Source organism: Alligator mississippiensis, chromosome 2 (genome assembly GCF_030867095.1).
Source record: "Alligator mississippiensis isolate rAllMis1 chromosome 2, rAllMis1, whole genome shotgun sequence".
Taxonomy (NCBI): Eukaryota; Metazoa; Chordata; order Crocodylia; family Alligatoridae; genus Alligator; species Alligator mississippiensis.
In genome coordinates, this window is record NC_081825.1 from 279,544,154 (window position 1) to 279,569,391 (window position 25,238).

Genomic DNA, 25,238 nt, shown 5'->3' on the forward strand with positions numbered 1-25,238 from the left:
ATAGGACCCCTGCTAAATGGGCAGAAACAATTGGTGACAGACAGGGGGGACAAGGCTGAACTCCTCAACGAGTTCTTTGCCTCAGTGTTCCTAAGCGAGGGACACGACAAGTCTCTCACTGGGATTGTAGAGAGGCAGCAGCAAGACGCCAGGCTACCATGCGTAGACCCTGAGATGGTGCAGAGTCACTTGGAAGAACTGGATGCCTTTAAGTCGGCAGGCCCGGATGGGCTCCATCCGAGGGTGCTGAAGGCACTGGCCGACGTCATTGCAGAGCCACTGGCGGGAATATTTGAACACTCGTGGTGCACGGGCCAAGTCCCGGGGGACTGGAAAAGGGCCAATGTGGCCCCCATTTTCAAGGGGAGGAAGGAGGACCCGGGCAACTATAGGCCAGTCAGTCTCACCTCCATCCTTGGCAAAGTCTTTGAAAAAATTATCAAGGCTCACATTTGCGAGAGCCTGGCAGGACAAATTATGCTGAGGGGAAACCAGCACAGGTTCGTGGCAGGCAGATTGTGCCTGACTAATCTAGTCTCTTTTTTATGACCAGGTTACGAAACGCCTGGACGCAGGAGTAGGGGTTGATGTCGTATACTTAGACTTCAGGAAGGCCTTCGATACGGTATCCCACCCCATACTGGTGAACAAGTTAAGAGGCTGTGACTTGGATGACTACACAGTCCGGTGGGTGGCAAATTGGCTAGAGGGTCGCATCCAGAGAGTCGTGGTCCAGGATGAGTCGGTTTCGACCTGGAAGGGTGTGGGCAGTGGGGTCCCGCAGGGCTCGGTCCTTGGACCAATACTCTTTAATGTCTTCATCAGCGACTTGGACGAGAAAGTGAAGTGTACTCTGTCCAAGTTTGCAGACGACACAAAACTGTGGGGAGAAGTGGACACGCTGGAGGGCAGGGAACAGCTGCAAGCAGACCTGGATAGGTTGGTTAAGTGGGTAGAAAACAACAGAATGCAGTTCAACAAGGAGAAATGCAAAGTGCTGCACCTAGGGAGGAAAAATGTCCAGCATACCTACTGACTAGGAAATGACCTGCTGGGTGGCATGGAAGTGGAAAGGGATCTTGGAGTCCTAAAACTAATGGCACTTTATCGTGCATCAACAGATGCATGACGAATAGATCCAAAGAGGTGATACTTCCCCTCTATCGGGCGCTAGTCAGACTGCAGTTGGAGTACTGCGTGCAATTCTGGGCGCCACACTTCAAGAGAGATGTGGATAACCTGGAGAGGGTCCAGAGAAGGGCCACTCGTATGGTTAAGGGCTTGCAAACCAAGCCCTACGAGGAGAGACTAGAGAACCTGGACCTTTTCAGCCTCCGCAAGAGAAGGTTGAGAGGCGACCTTGTGGCTGCCTATAAGTTCATCACGGGGGCACAGAAGGGAATTGGTGAGGTTTTATTCACCAAGGCGCCCCCGGGGGTTACAAGAAATAATGGCCACAAGCCAGCAGAGAGCAGATTTAGACTGGACATTAGGAAGAACTTCTTCACAGTTAGAGTGGCCAAGGTCTGGAATGGGCTCCCAAGGGAGGTGGTGCTCTCCCCTACCCTGGGGGTCTTCAAGAGGAGGTTAGATAAGCATCTAGCTGGGGTTATCTAGACCCAGCACTCTTTCCTGCCTATGCAGGGGGTCGGACTCGATGATCTATTGAGGTCCCTTCCGACCCTAACATCTATGAATCTATGTAAGACAGAAATTAATGTCCAAAAAGAGCCACTACATTTCTAAGAACAGAATGAGACAGTGATGCTTAGTCAAACGAAAAGCTCAAAGGCTAATTTTTTTTTTTAACCAAGGGTTAGGTCAATCGTTAATTTAACACTTACAGTAGTGAAACTTTAATATAAAATCAACAAAATTCAGTTCTCTGACCTGTTCATGCCAGCTTAGGCCTGAAGGCAATACCCTGTGCTGCAGAGTGGCTCCTCTTAGTCCTACAGCAACTAGAAATTCCTGCACAGAAAAGTTTTACAAGTGAGTTTATGCAATACTGGGGTGCATTATTGTAAACAGATAAAACAATTATACAATGAGGAAGGACTTACCTCTTGTCAGCAAATCTGTTTTAACTGTTTCAAGTGTTCGTTCCTTTCCTATAGTAAAATAAGCTAAATTAGGGCAACTACCACTGAAATGAAAGAACTACTAAATAAATATGATTTAGCTTTCACTTATTGTGGGACAGGAACAAACACATGGAACAATTATAACAGATCAGCCCAAAACGCAAGTAAGCTTCCCTCTTCCTCCTACCCCAGTTTTCAATCAGTGTAATTGTTGATCTTCTACATCCTATATTAGTTCAGACTTGAACTAATTTCAATAGGTGAAAGATCAGATCCAACTATGAATTCAGGAAGCGAGAGTTTCAGAAAGATGGCATTATGCTAATGATGTACCAATATCTATATTTTTAAAATCATCCACAGATTATCTTTGAAGACTGTATCAAGAACACTGTCATATTGTGCACAGTAATATGCAGACTAAAAAATACCAAGAAGCTCCATCAAGAAACTCCAGACCTCCCTCCCCAAACACCTGTATGTCACTGCTCGAACATGGAGGCAAAGCAGAGTCAGGGGAAGGCAAGTCTAGATAAGGGAAACGTGGCTAACTGAGCAAAAAGTATCATCCTTTAAAGAAAAGTCATACAGCCAGTGTCAGGAAATACACAAAGGTTGTTGTGCTGCTGAACGGCACGCACAGAGTAACATGACCATAAGGCATATTAGTATGGTTGTATAATATACCTAAAACATTCAAATTTCTATAACTACAAAAACAAGTTTATAATGGAAATAGAAATTTGAAGTTATTTCTGTCTACTGATAGCCTTTACAAAAATGTATGAACACTGTAAATTCTTTATGCAAGCTGAAAAAACCTGGACAATACAAGGAAGTTAATCTTTGGAAACACATACCTTTGTATTGCTTTCCAGTTTATCAGACTGGATTTTCACTGCAACAGAGAGCATACTTAAACAGTCCACTCCCACACCATCTGAAGACGTCCTGCAGAGACCATCTTCTTCAGAAAAATAAATGGTAGGTTCTAACCAATGGGGATGTATCATACTAGGCAGGCGCATCTCAGATGAAGGAACAGTTCCATCGACCATACCTGCATAGAGATGTAGTCAGAAAATTGTGATCTAGATAAGGCTAATGGAAATCCTTTTCCCTTTTCCTGGCTATTATTTTAATTATTATTAAATATAGTCAGCAATGCACAATTAAAACTGTGGATCCCACTGGAGAGGTTTCCAATGTTCTCCAACATTTACAACAATCAATAGCAATTAACTTTGCCATATTATTAGCAAAATAGAAACCAAAGTTCAAACATGAAGACAAGGAAAACTTCCGTTCTTGTAGTCTCTCTCCCTAGAGAGTTAGTGATAGAGTTAGGTTAATGTTATACCTCTTCTTCTTATCATGACAAATGGTGCCAGATGTACTTCCAACCCTCCAATGACTGCTGAAATAGAGATCTACACCCTGACGGTCTCTAAACCCCACTGCCATTAGTTTGAAGTTACCTGAAGAGGAAAACTTATAGCTGATAGTCTCACTGTTTCAAGAGGAAGAGAATGGACCTATCAGCCATGCAGACTGCTTAAAATTCTTTAGTGTCCGACTGCAATTTAGGTAGCCAAGAAAGAACTCTGCTATAGAAGTTCAAACAGTACGGACTGAGTTGTTTGGGGTTTTTTTGGAATTACGTAGCAATTAATAAAAGGGAAAAAAACATTTTGGAAGACAGAACAGCTTCTGAGGATATGCTGCTGGAGGCCCACAAATCTTTTAAAGGCCAGCAGATGCTGAAGCAGTTTTATGGTAGACAGTTTCCAAAGCAAACATAGTTACTATTATTTTTACTTATGACTCAGGCTTCTTTGAACAATGGTAACATACAGCAGGACTCCATTACTCTAGATGCTTTACAAACAAAAATATTTCCTTGCCCAAAAGAACTTAAAATTTTACCACTAGTTAGCCTTGCATCAAATTTTTATGCAATGAAATGTTAATTTCCTACCTTGATGATATAAACTGAGGCTGCTAGAATGAAGACAGATGTAATGTTTGTCTTCAAAACCTTCATATTTAGTCACACAGAACAATGAGCCACTCTTAAATTCAAACCAGAATTCACCATGCCTTCCTTCCAGTATATTTCCATCATCTTCCTGAAGGAAAAAAAATCAAAGAGAGATATCACAACTTGTGGATATTTTGTTGTCATTTAGGATATTATAATGCAACATACCACTCACTACTCTTATATCCATATTTAGTTTCTCAGATCTAATATGATGCAATTATGTTAAAATATTACAGAATGACAGTAACTTGTTACAACTTTAACTGTAATATTAAGATTATGATACCAAAACACTTGAAGGATGGTCATACAGCTTTTTAATTTTTTTTCCTTTTTGTATAATAACATTTCCCAAAAGCAATAATGTAACAAATGGCATGAAAGCTGCTGGACAAAAAAAGTAATACCATGACTTATACACCATGCCTGGAAGAAAACTCAGCCAGATTTAGCTTGCCATTTCCAGCATCTCACCTTTACATCTGTGAATATTGACACTAATCCATGGTTAACATTTAACAGAACAGAAAGAAAGCTCTGTGTGTTCTTGTTCTGTGATTCAAGCTTCTTCTTCCTGCGTGAACGATAGTTTGGATCAACCGTAGAATAATATTGCAGAGTTTCCTCCTCAGATCCACTCTCATCATCTACTAGAAAAAAACAACAAAATGGCTTGACACTAACATGCCCACATTAGCAATGGCAAGTATATATTATTTTTCTATCTTTAATAAAATTCAAATTTCACAAGAATATTTCAGTCAATACGAAATGCTGATTAAAAAAAAATAATTTACATTTATTTTTTCAGGATGTGTAATTCCTTTACTGCACAATGAAAGCTTTCCCCTTATCAACAATAGTTTCAGCCAAGTGTGTCTTGTACCTCTGTAGTGCTAAAATATTTATAAAAGTACATTACCATAATGTATTGCAGATTTAAATGGACTAAAGCCATCTTTATTAAAAGTATTGATCAACTGGCTGGCCACTGAGAGTCCAACACCGTATGAAATATTTTCAAATGTTTCTACAGGAGACGGGGCTGTAGGTTCCCACAATAATAAATCATTGCTGATCCTAGAAAGAAAAATATGTTATTACTACATTGATCATCTGACTATTTTCACATTTGACTTAAAGCTAATTGTGTAACAGTCTTTTACAGAATTTATACACCACAGTCTGTAAAAGGATGGGAAAAAGTTCAAGAGCCAAACTGGAGTAACATATTAATAAAAAAAGAGATTAGATGTCATTAAGCATGAAACTAAGCATAAAATTCTGCTCCCTTTATTTATTATTAATATCTGATTAGATGCATACAAACATCAGACACCAAGTTCAGTATTTAGTGGTGTGGTACAAACTCTTTAAATGAATTCTGACCCTGTTCAGTTATTATATTCTGAAGAAATTATTGTGATTACTTCCTAGTGTCCAGGCAATATGCAGGGGGGACAATTTATTGGGTTAAGAAAACGTCTGCTAAAGAATCTGAAAAAAAGATTTTGCTTGAAGCAGAAGTGAAGTTTTAAGCAAAGAGGCCTGAGTAGTTAATTCATGGTTCAGTTTACTCAGAGATGTCATACTTGTGTAGGGTGGCTGAGATCAAAAGGGCACAGTATCTCTAATTTTTCAAAACTAAAGTTAAATAAATTTAGTTTAGATATATGCATGTCATTTGTTAATTCAATTTTAATGTTATTTCCCTGTAGAATCCAATAGTAACTCCTATAGTAATGTCTATCCTTTCCACTCGTAATTTCATTTCCTTTTTAATGGTAGTGTTAAAACCACACAAATTAAATGCATGTTTTCTTTCTTCTGCCTCCTGGTGTCTGTGAAGGGAAGAGAATCTAATGATGATCTATATATGAAGAAATATCCAAGAATAGTATGCAAGTGTAAGCACTTCAAATAAAGGGGTCTTCGGCAAAAGCAAAAAACAAGCCTATTTTCTGTTAAAAAAGATGTGTCAAACTATTTTGCATGGCTGGCTGCTTAGCTAATGGGGAGGGATAAGACTTAACTACACTTCTGATAGCTTAGGCAGAAGGCAAGGTAAAGGTGCAATTTAAGAGATTAAATGAATCAGAGAATCAGTGAATATCTGATTCACTTAGTCTCTAAGGTATGATTCTACCCTGTCTTCTGGCTAACTAACATTGTTACTACCTCCTTCTGATAACTTAGAAGAGTTTTTATAGAAAACCTTACATTCTTACAGAATGATGCTAACATTATATAACACATTAATTCCTGCTATGGCTACAGATTTAATGCTCTTATGAACAAGCACAGTAACAAAAATACAGGTCATACTAACCAAGCAAACTAATGTTTATACTCACCTATTGTAAAGTTTCTCATAAAAGCTCTTGTTTGGCAGTGTTAAGTGAACGTTTGGTAATGTAAGTTCCAGTACATAATGAGAATTGCTGATTGCTTTTTCCTGAAATTCTGTCATCTCAGCTGCATCTCCTGGCATGACCATCTGCAAAACCAAACCAAACCAAACCAAAAAAAGCCTGTCAAGCTGTTAAGGACTTTTTTGGACAGAAACTGTATATAAATCAGAAAGGCTTTTCCATTTTATTGACAGTAAGTCCATTACCTACAATAACATTTTTTTTACCTCTTCATTTTCAAACATGACCCTACGAGAAGAAAAAGGGGAAGGCTCTGGTCTTCTAAAATCACAGACATCCTTGAGAGAATGAGATCCTCCTTCCTCTTCCTCTTGAAAGTTACCATCTCCCTCTTCTTCTTCTTCTGGTGCTATCCTTTCCAGAATGGAGTGTACAGCTAGTGGGTTTATTTTAAGCACAATCCTGATATTGAAAAGATCATGAAAAATGAAATGTTAGAAAAAAATGCCAAGAAAGATGTCTGTGCATTTTTGTGAATCAGCCTGAGTGTGCATATATACAGGGTAATATACTGAAATACATGCATTTATTATTACATGCATCTAGGTACCATGATGCAAAATAAAATATGGCACTGTAAACTTCCATCCAAAAAAGTGCATCTGGCATAAATCAAGGCGAAAGAGAACATTCAAGTGCATGCTGAAATTGCTTCTTTAATTTATGTAGCTACATTTGTCAGGCCTTCAAGGTATATCTACTACTACTTATATCAAAGTGAACATTAAGTGTTTTCATGTAATATATAAGATGAATTACACAGACACAAGAGTTTCAATATTAGCTCAAATTTTCTGGCTTTGCACCAACAATTTAATAAAGGGGTATCAAACTCATCTGCATATGGGGCATCTGAGACCTACAGGCAGCACCACAGGGCAGATGAGAGCTCCATGGATATGGCCCATGGGCCATATCTTTGACACTCCTGGCTTAATATTTATAAATCAATCTCCTATGTCAGAGTTTTACTTTACTCCCTATATTTATCAATCACTTAAAGAAATAAGAGGATAAAGGAAATGATGACTAGGATACAAAATGGATGACATTTTAAAGCTTTTACATGAGAGGTCACCCAAACTCTAAGAAAAGTCTATTTTATTAACCCCCAAACAAAACAACCCAAAACCTCCTAAATGGATTTAAAAGCATACATCAGTAACCAGGGCTGTCAAGTGTCATGTATCTGGCCTTCACATCACTCATTCCCACAGCTGATGTGCACCCTTACACATCTGGCTGCACTGCAAGAAGGCAGCATATGCACCTTTTTGCTGCTTGGGGCTAATACATTACTTACTGAATATGAAGCCTCTCTGACTTCACTCCCAATCCTCTCCATTCTGAATTCCAGCCAGGAGGAGGTGGCAGTGAAGTAACACCAGAACAAAGTGAAGAAGTGAAATACTGGCTCCAAGTCCCCTCATCAGTCAGCTAGTCTAATCACCACGCTGTTCTACCCACCTAATTCATATTAGCTGCCTAGGCATTTAACACACACTCCCCTCCTAGAAACCTAAGGGAAACCTTCCATGACATCCTAGCAGCCACCTGGCCAGGCGCAAGCAGGTCCAGGTACCCCAATTAAGAATACCAGGTACCTCAATTAAGAAAAAATAAATAGGAATAACAAAAAATTGGGTCCTCTTCCTGCTCAATAGTATCTAAGCCTTTTAAGGCAAAGGAATGAAGCCATGAAAAACAAGCCATTAGAAGGTTTTAGTGGAGGTAGCAAGGCTGACTGCACTGATGTCTTCATTTGATTTCCTGATTGTTAACATTTAAAAATAATTGCAATCCCACCACCTAACATTCCCCCTGCCCTAAAATGACCCACTTTAGACTCCCATATTGCCACTTCCTTGGCCCAGCAGCCTCTCAGCTGTTTTCCTGTGAAATCGTCCAATCACCTAGCTTTCCCCCTCCAAAAGGGAGAAGACAATTTATGATTTATTCATCATCTCAGAGGTCATAATCCACTAATAAAGGTCTTAGGTTTTTTCTGAATAAGGTTCCAATCAGTTACGGTGCTCAGTAGCAACATGTTTATACTGTTCTTGATGTGTTTAAGGCAAATATCACATGGGCAGCCCAAGTTGGTTTTAGAAGAAAAAAGATAGCAACTAAAAACATTATGTTGAAAAATGAAAGATATTATTTTACCGAGGCCAGTCAAAGTTGTCAGAGGTTGTCAGATCTCCATCTATGCCACTGCATACTTGAAAAAATTTTACCGAAGATTCTGCTTTGTCTTCTTCAAACAAGCCTTAAGAGAAAAGTATATAGAAAGGTTAAATGTTGTCAGGTCAGAGTCTACCCACTCATCCACTAAAAAACATCAGAGTCTGAATTATACTTATGGTATCACTATACTATGTTACAAGTGCTAGAATTTTCCTCTATGAAACAGCAAATGATTGACAAAGAGTGTCTCATCTCTAAACAAACTTACACCACATAGAATTAGTCTTCACTAAAAGCAATAAAGTTCCCTGAGCATCTACTGATCCATTAAGACACCAGTTATATGCTTTATTTTAGTCTTCCTTTGGGGCTTTTTAGTAAGTGAGATGCTTACTGGAAAGTATTATTTTTTTTCCCTTAAGGATCATTTTTGAGTCTCACAATCTAGCAACTCAACCTACACTGATCATGAGTGGGAAACCAATTTGAAGTGTCCAAGCAGTATGAAGGCCCCATCTTACATTTGTTTTGTAACAAGTTTTTAGAATTCATGCTCCCTGCTTACACCTTTCATTTTACAAAAGTCTTGGGAACGACAAAATTTTATCAACTAGATGGTTTCATTTTGGACATGTTCCATCCAGGAGCGAGCTACACTAGCTCTTTTCAAAGCTTAATCTGGAATGAGAATCTTTCAGATTCAGGCATATTTTTTAGCCTTAAGTTTACTGATTTTTTTAATGAGATGAGACAAATGTTTCTATCCAAACCAAACCAAGCTAAAACTTATAATATTTGCTGTTCCCAATACATTTGGGAAGTCCTGAACAACACTCTGCAACACCATAACATTTTAAGTGGTCACATGTTATTAGCCAGGCAGGTGGAAGGTAGGAAAGACTGGCACCGAAGAGATCAGCTGGTTCAGAGGCATGAATTTTCATAGTTGATAGCCTATTCCATCAGATTCTATGAATGGGTTCTCCAAGTTTTTAACCAACCTGTCCAAGTCCATGTACCCTTCAAGTTCATTCTTAGCATCTGATAAAGTAGACAGTCATGCTGCTCTGAACCCCATCTAATTTGTAGCACTACAAAACAAAGTGCTACAGGCAGCTCAACCTTCAAAGTCCCCTGGTGAGAAATGCCACAAACGCATGACACTCTCTAGCACAAGGTAAGAGGGGGCTACACTCTAGCTTGTTCTTCAGGGAGCTTTAAGGGGCTCCCAAACTAGATCACTGACAGGCTGGCAAGCCCTTTAAAGTTCCAGGCTCCTAAGCAGCCCCAGAACTGGCTGAAGCCCAGGAACTCTTTAATGTTCCCAATTTTCTGGCAGTCTTCTCACCCCTGCTGGCAAGTGGGGTTGCCTACCTCATCCATCCACCTTATCCAGAGTGATGGGGTTTTCTGCAAGGCTCCTGAGGCAGTATGGGCTGATCAGGGGTCTCTGCCCTGATCAGTTTCTGCTGCTGCCACTAGCACTGGAGGCAAAGGTGAAGGGACTTCCTGCAAGTGGCAGCAGGAGCTGATGAGGGGTCGGGGGGAAAGGGAGAAAAAACCCTCATTAGCCCTGTTGCTGCTTGCAGGGAGGACTTTGCTACACCTAACCAGGGCTGCATCTCCACACCCCAAGGGGTGGGGCAGTTCTGCTTGCTTCTCCACAGGACCCAAGGCTGGAGCACCAGAAAGTATAAAGGACACGTGAGTAGCCGAGCACTGGGAAATGGCTCCGTGGTGCTGGGCTGTTTGCATACCTGGAGAAATGCAGGTTTCCTCGACTAGGTAGGGATGGAACTGCTGGGGCAGGGGTTATTGTTCCAAAGCAGAAACAGGGACAAGGCAACTTAAAAGCACCTCTGCCAGCTCATGCCAGGAGGGCTAGCAGGGAGCCAGCTGTTCTCCTTCCCTTCCCTCTCCAAGCTAGGGGGAGGCACAGCAGAGCACTGTGGGATTGTTGGGGGAAGAGCGACCAATCCCAATGCTAAATTTGTCCCAGCACAGCAAAGAAGCTGCTGTTTAAATCAGGCACTTATTTGTTGTGGATCTGCTCATTTTGTGGCAGATTGTCCATGCTTTTCCCAGGACAAATCCCTTTAACACTTCACATTTTACCACTTGTGGGATACACACAAATTTCCCATAACAACAAATGAACATCTGAAGGGCCTATGGTACCCTACTTCTGCCTGACTTCAGACTTACATGATTAGCCACCTCACTACCTTATTAGCCAGAAAGTTTTTATTTTGCCTACAGGTCTCAGTATATTTCAGCTAGAACTCGAGGCCTTAATCATAAAATAAAAAGCAAGAAAAAAACACCATGCTTATTTGAAAATTTGATTCAGCTTTGTGTTTCCCTAAGACACCCACACTGATTTCTATTGGAGTTTATTACAGAAAACCAAAACTACCCTCTCAAGGCAGGCAGAAATTCTGAATGTTTCAGTTCCCAAAAGATCTTTGTCTCAACTAAATGGCTGTTTTGCAATAAAAAATATATATATATTTAGCATTAGCATGGCAACTGTATTTCTTACCAGTTAGCTCCTTAAAGGTAAGCTCCAATTTAATTTGTTCTGGGGTTGAACCTCCTATAAGCTCAGTCTTAAATTCCATATCTGTAAACTCAAGATGAAGGATCTCCTTTTGAAGCGATTTTCTAAACCATGGTCCTCTTTCCTGATCTGACCGTAGATCAGGTATTGGGAAGCGAACAGAAAGATCTAATGCTGGTGCTGTGACTTGGACTGAAATTCTATAGTTTGCAGGTGTACGTGAATCATCCAGAAAAACCTCAGTAAAGGCTTTATGCTAAAAGAAATAAAATGAAAAACAAATTTAACTAGAGATATAGCTTTTAAAATAAAAGCTATAGAAGTTGAAAAAAAAAAAAATCACAAGCCTTTTCACCCACTACTTTAAATGAAATATACAGAAATTGACTGCTAGAACTGATACTCTTAAGATTTTATACAGCTAGTTATAAAAATGAATTACCATTAAACAGTATAAAACTTTCAAGTCATAAATATATAGGTAAGGAATTTGAAACTGAGAGCAATTCCCTCAATTCATTCACTGCTGCTTTTTGCTCCATCTTAAAGTCAATTTTGGAGAATATTTTTTTTACAGCAACAAATAGCTTCATTTCATAATGGAGTGATGGCAGTATAATTAACTAGCTGCATGTATCCCACATTATGTCTTTTTAAAACCCAATCTGCCCACTAAACCCAATTACGTAGAAGATATCGTTAGCCCATCTGGCAGTCTACTGAAAACCTTGAACAGAGACAAACAAGCCTTTCTAATCTGTTACTACCTCTAGGGAGATGATGATGATGATGATGATTATTACTATTATTCTTTCAGTCAAGCAACGATTTGGATTAAGATAGTACACAAAAGATTATCAATTCAGATTAGGGCTGATTAGCACCCAGAACAACCCAAATTACTCAATGATTTTCTGGAAAGATAACACATTAAAGACTTAAAATCCCATCTCACTCTGTAGCTAGATATCGATATAGATGTGCTGTTATGAAGCTAATTCCATCTTTGCATTTTCCACTTGCAACTGCCATGTACAACCAGGAGGCACACAAATAAATGACACTTTACTCACCAGACTAATGTGTTTGTTGTAAGAAGCATACATGTGAGATGCCATCATCTCCACCGTGGTTAGTTTCTGTGGCTGAAGCAAAGAATTTAGTCTGTCCACAATACTGATGTCCAGTTCACAGAACACTGGATTCAGTTTGACTTGTAATTCTGCTTTCTGTGGAACAGAGCTCAGTCTTCCTTGACTACCCTAAAAAAAATACATTCTCAACAGCATTATAAAATAAAAACCTAAAAAGCCAATACTAAGGATTTTTGCAAACAACTTTCTGTGCAAACTACTAATATTAACAGCTGTTATATCTTTAGAGGAAAGATATTACAGCAGAGCATCAATAACACTTCAAAGTCATTTTTTCTTTCCAAACTTACCTGAGGCCCTCTATTATCTGAGTGTTTATAATGGAGCTGAAGGCATGAAGTAGGATGTGAATCATTTTCTCTCTCAGAATGAAATGTTAGCAGCTTCAAAACAAAAAAAAAAGAACATAGTTAAAAGTAATTAAAAGATCTTTTTTCCTTAAAAAAAAGAAAGAAACCCCAAGAATAGGAAAGGGCAAATTCTACTTAAAAGCAAGAGAAGGAACCCCACAGCCAGCTGAACCATATGGCCCCAACACAAGCTGCAAGCCAATCCAGAGCTCAGCTACTTGTTTGAGCTCTTCGGTGACAGAATATGAAACCATCTTGATTCATGAGCAGAGCTTTCAGTTAAAACAAATCAAATTTTAAAACCAGAGAGTCAATTTTAAAACCCCAGAGTCACTATAACACAAAAAATCATTTAGCAATTGGAACCCTTCCAAAAATAAGACAAGGACTATATCCTTGAAAACATCTCTACTTAGTTATTTCAGTCACTCAAGTGTGCTTGGGTAAGATCAGGTAACTTTAATTACCTCTGTATAATGAGGTTGAACGGAATGGGAATCAGTAGAGAAAAGGCATTCCAAAAGTTCCATTTGCCCAATGGATAAATCTGTACTGAAACATCGAGATGCAGACCTCTGTCTTTGTTCATAAGACACTTTGATGCCACTACCTATAAATCTGTTATGAAAAATGAAAGTATAAATAAATAAATAAATATAAAATGTGGATAACTACAATAACTTTGACAATTCATAAACAGTTGATATAACTCAAAGAAATACAAGGATGACTGTAAACAGTTCTGGCATTAACAAAATATTGGAATCCACCTACTCTGTTGTTTGGTCTTCTTCAGTGCTAAATACCTAAAGCTTAGAGTGAAAAATAAAATCCTTATTTTTTATTGCCAAGCCATGATACAGGACTACTGTGTCAAAGAAAAATTGCTTCCTAACCTTTTGCAAATATTGTTCAAATTTCTTCCTTGCCCTATTGTTATCACATTTTGCATAACTGTGAAACCACATTACAAATAACAAACCTCCAAATCACTTTTGTAATGAGTGTATTCCCATAAAGTGTAATTGTTTCTAAGGAACAAAGTATTTGAAACATCTTGATTTATTCCTGTGCACCATGTAGATTTGGTTTCATAACTTGCTCCTTGCTTGATCCACCTTGCCTGAAAAGACATCTGAGTTATGCACACAGTTCTCTCTTTCTGGTATTCTGAATTTTGGATCTCATACTGTCCATGACTATTTTAAAATCTAATAAAAAAGAATATGCTCATTACATTTCAAGTATTAATGGAAATAAATTATCAAAGCTTAGTCAAAGAATATTTAGTTCTTTGTTTGCTCTATTAATTAATAAATAAAGTTGTACCTAAGGTGGTCATGAGAACAAGCCTCTGCAAACACTTCCCGGAAGGACATAAAATCTTCTGCTGAAAACTTAACTGGATCAATCTTTTCTATTCGGGTAAAGAAATCCGATGCCATTGGTGTCAAGGGGTTAATGTTCAGTGAAGTTTCAGGTGGTGGTAGAGGGTCAATATGTAGTACAGATACTGAGAAAGTCCCCACAGCCAGTCTAAAAAGCAGCTCAGGTCTGGATTCATCCACTGAAACAGATCGGGATGGAATGGCTGAAACAAAATTAAGTTAAATTTGTCACTGAAAGCTATTTGTCAATAACAGCAAATATATGTAAAACATTTATCAAAACATGGAAGTCTTCAGTACTATATAAACAGTGAAACACAGCTAACATACAAATCATAATAAAAAGCAAATGTATCCTACAGACCAGATCCAATTCCACCTACTATGCACCTAAGTATACTTAGACCCTTAAGTATGATCCTATTCCATTTAGTTTGAGTCCCTCAAAAACTGTTAATTCACATACTCTTGTAATGCACCATGATCTTAACCTTAAGACTAAGTCACAAAAAGCAAAAGAGGAAGAAGGACCCACCCATCTTTTAGTTAGTAAGGGACTCAAGCAAGGGGGAACAAGATTCAACATAGACACCTACATCCAATTAGGCACCCAATGGATGGAATAGAATCTGGGCCTTTGCAATAAGCTGAACCTCTATTTAAATACAGAAAATTAACACTTTTTTGCTGAAATTAGCCTGCTTTATCTCATTGGTAAATTTGGCCAACTCTCCCAAACAACTCATATCTGGTCTAACTCACTTCTGAAAAGAGAGGCCGTAGGTACTTTTGTAATAAAGTACAGCATCTGCATATACTTCTAAAACATACTAAAGAGAGAAAAACAATACATTCTGAGGAACCAAAAGAAGAAAAGGATACATGACATTTTAGTCCTCTTAATTTTTGTCTTCATATCAAATTTCAAAACAATCAATAAAAAAAACCCATCTAGTGTTACAAAGCGACTAGGAAGCAAAGCATGTGTTTTACTTACAAGTCCTTCTTAAGGGTGGTTGGTGAACTATACTGGGTGTAAGTGATGAACCTCTTGGTGGTGGTGGCTCATGTTTATTCTGATCAAGAAAATCACCCCAAGTTGGCTGAAGCTAAAATGAGAAGATAATTGATGACACTTTCATAACACAAGAGCTCACAAACATCAGTCTAACACAAACAGCAACAGAAAAACGAAGAAAAAAATACATCTATACTACCAACAGCAGCTTTCTGGCACAGTATTTTGATGGTACATTAAACTACAGCATGCCTAGATTACGTATCTGGTGTCAAACTATGTTCTTGAGTTTTATCATGATCACACACTTCTATTTTTGAAAGGGGGATAAAAGTTTCCATCCGAGCAGGCTTATGTTCTGTTAACCTAGGGAAACCAGAACTGCCTTCTCTGGCTCCTATTCAGCAGTTAACTTAAGCGTGCGCTTAATGACTAAGCAGGGGTGATCTTGGCTGCAATAATTATTTGTTGGGTTATGGGTTAATTTACACAATATCACATTTTGTGCATTTTTACTTGATCTCTGGTCATGTAATCTATATCAAAAAACCTAACGTGAAGCTGGGAGGATATGGGTATTACAAGGTTCTGTTACTAATAAAGGATATAACAAAGCTGTAAGAAATAAAGGATACATTCTAGTTTTGGATCTGTTAACCCCATCAAAAATCAACATGCTGCAAGTTACTTAGCATCTTTATTCCTTTATGAAAGCTAGGGTGTGATGCTGGCCATGTCTATGCAGTGAGAGAAGCCATGCTGGCTCTGCACACATTGGCTAGGGACAGAAATTACACATAAAACAGTACAAGTGACTGGAAACCGGTTCAAATCTGTAACACAATGGAAGTTCAGTGCATACAAACCACTTTCAAAGTGTCCAAAACCTGTTTAAGATAAGCCTAGATGGATGTAGTATCAGATTTAACTGCTAAAGGTTAAATCAGTTCACTGAACTTGTCCCAGAGCCCCTCCAGATTCAAGTTAACTTACAGCCCCCTAGCATCCCAGGATGCTTTGCGCCACCCCCACAACCATCACCCCCGTCCTTCTTGCAGGGTAGGCTGGCTAGCCTTGGCCCAAGCTGTCTGCCTCAGCAGAGCAGAGAGGCATGCTCTAGTGCTCCTCAGACTCAGGCCTGAGCCACTGCAGGCATGTGGCTACATTTCTGGAATTAAAAGTGAATGTCTGTTCACTTGCTTACTGGTTCAACCTACACAGCTTAGACTAACCTGTGAAGACAATCAATTCAGCATCAGGCTTTTTGACTGACTGTACTTAGCCACTAGCTCCTGAACCAGAAACAGGTGGGCTAATAGGCTTTGCTTCTACATAGTCTCCCAGTTCAGAAGCTAGCATGGACAGAGCTGCTTGTCCCATAGACATGTGCTCTATGTCAATAAATGCATATAAAATTTGCAAGATATTACAACTGGAGAATGCTGTATGCATGATTTAGTTCATATTTTCTAAGAATTTTGCAGTAAGATTTAAATAGGAAAGAAAATATACAATATGATTAAGTTGAACAAAACATTACTCCAGCAAGATATTAAGAGTTAATACTATACCACTGTAGCACTCAGAGGAGATCCTGCCGGGGTAGTAGTGTAGGTACTAGTTAAAGACAGGTCTAGATCCATAGTTGGTGGGTCTCCGAGAGGTGGAAGAGAGGAAAGGCTATGAGACATGTCCATATCAGCCATTGAGAAGAAAACTTCTTCTTCTAAGGGGAAATTTAAATACAATCAATTATACGTTCTTTTAATGACGAACATTATTTCTAGTTACCAAATGTAAAATTAAATAACTGCAGAAACAAATTAAACTAGATAAGAGATCGACTAACGTATTATTTACATTTCATAAACGGACTATCTTCCTGGGGCCTAATTATAGAATCATAGGAAATAAGGGTCGGAAGGAACTTTAGGAGGTCATCTAGTCCAACCCCCTAGTTACACACACACACACACAAAACAGCTTCCAAAAAGGATGCATGATCAAGCCAATATGAAAAATCTAATTGCAGCAATGTGGTAAGTATGCGTAAAATATAAAATGTCTGCATTTTTTCAATCTAATCATGTTGATAAGACTGCTACAGATGCTGTGGTTGAATCAAATATAAATTAGCACCTACAAAATCAGCAGTTAAATTCCCTGATTTGATATTATAATTAATGATAGATCATACAAAGTTTTATACGAAGTTCTATGTTACGTTCTAGGGCTGTGTGAAATTTCAGCAGCTGTTTTGTTTCAGAGGTGTTTCGGGCCATTTTGGCGCCCAAAACACTGAATCCTAATCAAAACGGAAGGCTCTGAAACATCTCCAAACGAAACTGTCACAACCCAAAGTTGTGAGTTTTTGTTTGTGCGCGCTTCGGCATCGCTAAATTATGTTCCCGCTAAATTGCAGCTTCTTTGCACGGTGGAGTTCTCTGCTGCAGAGGAGAACTCCAGTGCAACGGGGAATTTCCCGCCAATTTGTAGCTTTCTTTGCATGGTGCATTTCTTTTGCATCTCAGAAATGCACGGTGCAAAGGAGTTCCCGCCATTTGTATGAAGATTTGTGCCACGTTATTGGCCGATTCTAATGTATGTACACGTAACGGCTAGCGATTGGCTTGTTAGCCGTATAAAGAGCTTGGGTGGCTTCTGCCCAAGTTGGAGAGAAATCACTTAGAGAGCGTGAAGATCTCTAAGCGCTGTGGATCCTCACGGACCCAACGCATTTCTTAAGCAGGCAACAGAGGTCTAAACAGCCTCTGGCCTCTCCCCGTCGCCGAGCGCAATCCTAGACGTATCCCTTTCCTATATACTCAAGATTGGAACCCACGGAGCCTTAACAACTCTGGGGCCAGAGAGCCGAACCAAACGCATGGAGCTTCGACAACTCCGTGGGAAAGAAATTGCCGAACCCGCGGAGCCTTAACAACTCCGGGGCCAAAGAACCGAATTTGTCGTAGTCCTCCAACAAGGATTTAAGCGGAGCTGCACCTGGAAACTGTCCAGCCTACACCGCGACCATCTTGGGTGTAAGTAAATAATCTTTAAATCAACCATTACGTCTCTGTGACTAATTCTAGCCCGTGCGTGCCTTGCCGCCGCACGGTTCTCTCCGGCCCCGCGTGCCCGGGCTGCTGGCCACCGCCCGCGTGCGCAAAGACGGGCCCGGCTCGCCCCTGGCCCGCACAGAAACAAGGCATCTGAAACATTTCCAAAAATTTTGGAGTTGGGCTTGCAGGGAAACAGCTGTATGCTGCTGCCCTGCTGTGCGATTCTGCTCCACAGAGAGCAGAGTTCCATGCCGGGGGGGGCTCCGCCGTTGCTGCCCGCCCCACACTGCCCTGATGACACGGAGCTGCATGGGGCGGGCAGCGGCAGCAAGGAGACCATGGAGCAGATCTCTGCTCCCTGCAGAGCCAGGTTGTACAGCAAGGCAGTGCTGGTCCCTGCCCTGTGACCTGGCTCTGCAGAGAGCCAAGATCCAGGGCAGCGCAGGGTGGGCAATGGTGGCAAGGAGACCCTGATGCAGATCTCTGCTCCCTGTGGAGCCAGGACATGAGGCAGGGCAGTACTGGTCCTTGCCGCTTAACCTGGTTCTGCAGGGAGCTAAAATCCGGGGCAGTGTGGGGCGGTCAGTGGCAGCGAGGAGACCCCAGTGCAGATCTCTGCTTCTTGTGGAGCCAGGTCACATGGCAGGTCAGTGCTAGTCCCTGTCGCGCGACCTGGTTCTGCAGGGAGCAGAGATCTGGGGCAGCGCGGGGCGTACAGCAGTGGCAAGGAGACCCCCGCCAGATTTCTGCTCCCTGTGGAGCCAAGTTGTGCAGTAGGGACCAGCAGGCTTGCTTGCCATTCTGCACTGCTTCCCTGCCCCACAAACCTGCATGACAGGCATCAGAGATCTGTGCAGGGGTCTCCTCGCCTGCACAGAGAGCAGCAGCCCTCCCCTGGACAAGCCACTCACGACCGCATCCTGCTCCCCGCTGGGGCTCTGCAGCCCCCGGCCCCAAGCCCTGCCCAGCTTGGCAGTAGGGCTGTGCAAAACTCCTAGCCCATTTGAAACAGATTTGGAAGAGATTTGGGCGAAACAAAACAAGACAGTGATCCAATACAACAAAATGAATCACTGCCCTCCAAAACGGCCGAATCGAAAAGCAGATTGCACAGCCCTATTATGTTCCCCTTCTCAAAAGGTCAGTGTACTTTAGTACAGGATGTTCAAAATTATTTTGAATAATGTTGCCTAGTATGGAAGACAGCCTAGTTGACAACTCACCACGGCTAGAAGGCGTTCTGGCTGTCTCTGTCTCATAAAAGCTCTGCTCAGATGATGCTCCTGCTGATAAAGAGTCTTTTCGCAAGTAACGCTTCAACTCCATCTGAATCCGATACTCGTCTTCCTGTTGCATTGGTCTGTTCTTCCTATCTTTATTTGACAATTCTATCCTACTGGGGCTCTCTGAATTCAAAGAGAAGATATGAAGAAATAATTTCTAATTTTCTTCCAAATCTCCAAAAGAAAACTTCAACAACTAGTGAGAAAGTTACCATATTTTCATAAGAAATTACTCCAAATCCCAGCCCCCAATTAATGAAAGGAATGGAATATTTCCATTATTCTTCCAAGAGTCCTAAAATTATGAACAAAATCGATACAGTAATTAGGTTTCCAGCAGTGGGAATATAGCTAGCTATACACCTGATGATGTAAAATTAGTTTCATTTTTGTTAAAAAAGGATTGTACATTATGTGAATAATGAAAGCATCCACTACTATATGAGGCAGAATAAGATAGAAAAAGTGCCTAAAAGATAAACTCTCCTGCTTCAGGACATAAGTTACTATTCATGTGGATATGTGGATTAAGACAGATAGAAGGAAATGTTATTTCTTATAGGATCACAGGAACCAACCAAGTGTCTGTCCAACCTGTTCTTGACAGTTTCCAAGAATGGAGATTCCACAACTTCTCCAAGTAGCCTGTTCCAATGCTTGACCATCCTGATAGTCAGAAGGTTTCTCCTAATCGCCAATCTAAATTTCCTCTGCTGCATCTTGAGGCTACTGCTACTTTGCATCCTTTCTGTAATCTCCCTTCAGGTATTTGAAGACCATTATCAAATCTTCCCTTAAACTTTCTCTTCTCTAGATTAAATAACCCCAATTCTTTCATCTTTTTCTCATAAATCTTGCCTTTCAAGCCCCTAATCATTTTTGTGATTCTGCTATGGTCTCTCTCTAAAATGTCTATATCCTTATTGAAGTGTAGGGGCCAAATCTGGACACAGAATTCCATGGAAGGCCTCACCAGTGCCAAACGGAGCAGAAGAATCACTTCCCTTGATTTGCAAGTGACACTCCTCTTAATACAACCCTGCGTACTGTTGGCTTTTTTTGCAATAAGAGCACACTGTTAGCTCATATTCAGCATAGGGTTCACTGTAACCCACAGGTCCTTCCCTAAAATACTGTATCCCAGCCAGTCCTTCCCCACTCTGTATTTGTGCATGCAATTATTTTGTCCCAAGTGAAGGTTTTTGCACTTGTCCTTGCTAAATCTCACCTGACTGACTGCTGATCATTTCTCCAGTTTACCCAGCTCATTCTGAATCCTAGCCCTGCCTCCAGATTGTCTTTAACTCCACCCAGCTTGGTATCATCTGCAAATTTGCTAAGCATGAACTCAATTCCATCATCCAAGTTATTAATGAAAATGTTGAATGATACCAGACACAAGACAGACCACTACTGGGGAACCCACTTGATACCTCTGTCCAACTAGTTATTGAGCCATTAATGACTTCTTGTTGAGTACACAAGCTAATCTGCAGCATTGAGGTCTCCCAGCCAGACCCCACAATGTACAAGGGTCTCCCATCAAGCCCTGACCTGGACAGCTCCTGTTTATCTCACACATCTCCCACCCAGAGCCCTGACCCAGGCAGGTCCATGCATAGCCCACCTCTCAGGAAAAAAAAAAAAAGTTGTTCATGGTTACATAGCTCACAGGACTAATGGTCTATTATTTGTTCCTTGCACCTTTCACTGAAGTATTTGATTCTGGTCACTTGGAGACAGGATGCTGGACTGATGGATCAGTTTGGTCAAAGAACACAATGAAAAAATTGTAATCAAAAAGTTACTTGACCAGGATATTACATGTAAACAGTAGATGGAAAAATTAAGCTTGCGTTTTTTATTTGGGCCACTAGGAATTAATGTAATAAAAATAAATGAATTTTTAATTCATAATCTGTTAAAGCAATTTTTAAGCTTCGTCTGAGGGGCCTGTTTGTTGTACGAGGTCTCTTTAGTGCCCTTCTCAAATACATATTTAAACATTAATATAGGGTTTACTTGCCTGGTCCAGCAATGGCTGCTAAAATGTCCAGTAGAAGATGTACCTGCCTTGGTGACAGGAACAGGTGTATAGAATCTATCTGTCCATCTACATCCAACTTAAGAAAAAAAAGAAAAATCTTTATAAATATTAAAAGTTAAAACAATTTCCTTAAGCTTCCCTCATCAGCTATTAGTCACTAAGTATTGCACAGAACTATTTTACATGGCAATGGGACTAAAATTATGAAACAAAAACCTGGAAAGAAAACTTTTTAATACTATTTCTGAGCAATAGTTATTTGTTTAATAATCCCTCAATAATCAATTATGTCAATGTGAAGCATATTTTATGGACTATAGAAAAACTATTAACATTTCTTGCTTTTGGAACTTAACAGAGTATCTAAAACCAGTAATAAAATATGATCAGACAAATACTGCTGAAATCAGCTGATATGTTATTCAGAGGATCTCCCACTAGTGTTTCACAACATGAAGCATGCCAAAAATGTTGTGCTGTGTTCTCTTTAAGGAACAGATAGATCACCTAGAGAAATGTTATATTGAACCCTCAACTCAAATCTTGAGTTTTCATGAACTAAAGAGTTTTTTTCCCCTTGTCACCTTTAAATACTGGTCTAGAGCAGGTAATCTTTAGAACTCTTGCATGTAATAAACCCCTGGCTGTTAGTAAATCTAGAGCTGATTACTGCAAGAGCTAGTAATATCTCGTGACTATTTACACATTTCACACCAAGTATATTTATAGTATCTTCCTATTCATCAACTGCCCATTGCCAAATAGACTTTGTATCAAGTATTTTTCTCAACTAAACAAATAGAAAGCTTTAAAATTCAACTACCAGTTGCAAGACAACTTTCCCCATTGTAGGACAGCTTTCCCCATTGTAGAATCCTGAAGTTGTTTCTGCTCTATGTATGTTGCGTTCTTTGCAACCTAGTATATTCTATTTAAACTTTGAAATCTTTTCCCTCATTTTCCTCGTGTATAGGTATTTGAGCATGTTATAAACCCTAAATGTGAAACAACACATTGAACAGCAGTTTAGAACCAATTTTATAATTAAAATTAGAATTTTTATGCAGATATGGTTATGTATCTACATAAACACCTATAAAATTGAAGTACTATGATTTTTTGGCCTTTATTTTTGCAAAAGTAAAATAATATTTTAATTAATGTAATTTAAAAGTAACATTATAATCTGATCATTGTAAACTTTAATCAAAAGTTGCAAATGTACACATTCTTAAATTCATTTTAGATTAATCATATACTGATTACATTTAATCATTTTTAAAACTTCAAAATAAAGAGTTTCAAACCAGTCATTCAGGTACTCCATCCTTTTATTATCATTTTAAAATCTGGTACCTCTGTTACATGAAGGAAAAAAAACAAACGAGTAACAATAGGACTTTCCATAAAAACAAAGTAATTCTCTTAGGAATTACTGCAATACATGGAATTAAACCTGTCTCTAAGATAGAGACTCTTCTTATGAAACGTACATCAGTGTATCTATCACTTGTACTTTTGAAAGTAATTTAAATAAAACATCCAAATGATTTACTGTCACCTCTTCTACTGTTGCTTTAGGATTTGTGAGTATGAAAAGATCAGCATGCTTGTCTACTAAAGAAAATAAATCCCACGTATACATATCAGTCTAATTACTTCATTTCGAGTAACTCCCATGGTAATTGCGCATTTGTAAACGGAACAAAATGGCACATGGTGCTTAGACATTTATTTCCATACATTTCACAATGTATTTCTTCATAATTTTCTCTAGTCAATGGTTCTTCATATTTTTAGATGCAAGCAATTTAATTTAGCAAAATTAAAAAGACAATACTACCAACTAAGGCCTTTTGAATTTTTGCAGGTGATAAACACACACACTTGCTTACCTTGTTAATTTAGTTAACTAACATAAAACCATGGCTAACCTTAGCTCCAGGAAGTACTTCATTTTGCTTTAAGGTAAGACTCAGCTCCATTCTCCCAATCAGCCTACTAATCTGTACAGGGTCAGAGGGAGGAACTTCTGGCAAGTTTCTTGTTAATTGTGGATGTGGCTCATATACAATTTTTGGGTTCCAGCTAGGTGAAAGCTTTGGTTCAGTTGCCTTTAAAATGCAAGGGGGAAAAAGGGAAATAGTCTGTATTCTAGCCTTTGTCAAAGTAGTACAAATATTTATGACAAATAAACCTAAAAAGCATAGAAAGGGCAAATACATTCACATAACTAGAAATCTGACGCCTGCCCTGACAAACATTTATTAGCAAATTTGAAATAAATAAGCAAAAGCAATCTCAAAGTTTTAAGCCATTTATAGGAAGCGATACAATATTTAATAGTTTTTCCACAGTTCAGTTTCCAAACAAATTCCAGTGTTATAAGTCCCAAACTGTGAGTTTGCTCTTTAACACTCACCATCTTCCCTCCTACATAACAGAATTATTTGATCAAAGAGGTTACCAGTATTTCTCCTACAAACTCCCAAGGGTTGCTGGGCTCAGAAGTTGGAGAACTACTGATCAACAGGAGTTAAGAATGCACTCACTGATCTACGAAAGCACTAGTCTAAACAGAGTGCACTTCCTCTATACTTATTAGGCTACTACATAGATATGTAATCATACAACACATTTCATCCATGATTAACTTTACATCTTTATATAATTTACTGAATTTTACCAACTGCGTAGCTGAACACACTGGTGAGGACTTTGCTGATGCAGGAAACTCATCCCAGAAGAAAGAGACGCCTGAGAGCTGAAGTAACTTGTGAGCAAATGCTGTGGGCTGATGTACATTAATTCCAGAGCATTCATCAGCAGTTTCATCACAGTACATAGTTCTGAGAGACAAAAGCAAGGAAATAAGGATGCAAGGGATGGCATGCAAATGTTCTACCTTATATTGTGCCATCTAGCCTCTGTTATAAGTTTAAATGTGTTCCTTCTTTTCAGACTATTTACAATGCTGCTAATTGTCCCAAAAGGAAAAAATCATTACTCTCTGAGAACTTGAACTTCTAGGAGGATACTGTTACATACAAGTTGCACCACATTTGAGGTGGATTCATCCTACAATAGATTCTTAATATTTGCTGTGCAAACTTATCAGAGTTAAGGACTCTGCTCTATGTTCTTTTGTTATTTGTTTCCACCTGTAAGCATGTTCCCTTGCCTCAGAACTTAAGAACATTCGTAAGTGGATGAAATTAGAACAGAAAAAGATGTCTGAAGTCTTAATGAAATATTTCAACGTAACACTTTCTTTTATGTCTAAAGGATTTTTGTTTGATTAAGCAGAAAATTGACAGACCTGGACTTAAACTATATTTAGCATACACCCAAAATTCACTTATCTTGATTTTTGAATTCACACAAAATGCAATTTCCTCTAATAAAATATGTCTGCATAGGCTAAACCTTGGAACAACGCACACTTAAAAACAAAGTTAAACACCAGAAAAAGAAAACCTGCAGTAGGAATAACCATTTCCTTTTTTTTTCCTTAGTAGCTCAAACACTTAAATCATGTTTTCTTAAACTACTGTGTAAGCATAGCTTTTAATATGTAGGGGGTTATATTTTTGGGAGGTGGGGGAGGTGAGTAACTAGAAAGGCTGGAT

General features: G+C 39.4%; 1 protein-coding gene across 5 annotated transcripts in view; it reads right to left on the reverse strand.

The window, feature by feature from the left end:
* Window positions 1–25,238, reverse strand: part of ATG2B (autophagy related 2B) — a 76,183-nt gene that overhangs the window by 38,440 nt on the left and 12,505 nt on the right. For 2 of the 5 annotated variants that reach the window (XM_019481619.2, XM_014596460.3), the window contains exons 5-23: window positions 24,296–24,458; window positions 23,544–23,723; window positions 21,589–21,685; window positions 19,503–19,685; window positions 16,789–16,943; window positions 15,197–15,308; window positions 14,141–14,402; window positions 13,279–13,429; window positions 12,752–12,844; window positions 12,381–12,569; window positions 11,290–11,563; window positions 8,727–8,829; window positions 6,767–6,962; window positions 6,483–6,625; window positions 5,051–5,208; window positions 4,603–4,778; window positions 4,063–4,213; window positions 2,945–3,144; window positions 1,891–1,971 (exon numbers count right to left, since the gene is read on the reverse strand). In XM_019481619.2, coding sequence (XP_019337164.2) covers window positions 1,891–1,971; window positions 2,945–3,144; window positions 4,063–4,213; window positions 4,603–4,778; window positions 5,051–5,208; window positions 6,483–6,625; window positions 6,767–6,962; window positions 8,727–8,829; window positions 11,290–11,563; window positions 12,381–12,569; window positions 12,752–12,844; window positions 13,279–13,429; window positions 14,141–14,402; window positions 15,197–15,308; window positions 16,789–16,943; window positions 19,503–19,685; window positions 21,589–21,685; window positions 23,544–23,723; window positions 24,296–24,458 — 3,067 coding nt within the window. The remainder of the gene's footprint in view (window positions 1–1,890; window positions 1,972–2,944; window positions 3,145–4,062; window positions 4,214–4,602; window positions 4,779–5,050; window positions 5,209–6,482; window positions 6,626–6,766; window positions 6,963–8,726; window positions 8,830–11,289; window positions 11,564–12,380; window positions 12,570–12,751; window positions 12,845–13,278; window positions 13,430–14,140; window positions 14,403–15,196; window positions 15,309–16,788; window positions 16,944–19,502; window positions 19,686–21,588; window positions 21,686–23,543; window positions 23,724–24,295; window positions 24,459–25,238) is intronic. The other 3 variants (XM_019481620.2, XM_014596461.3, XM_019481618.2) reach the window with 2 other exon arrangements.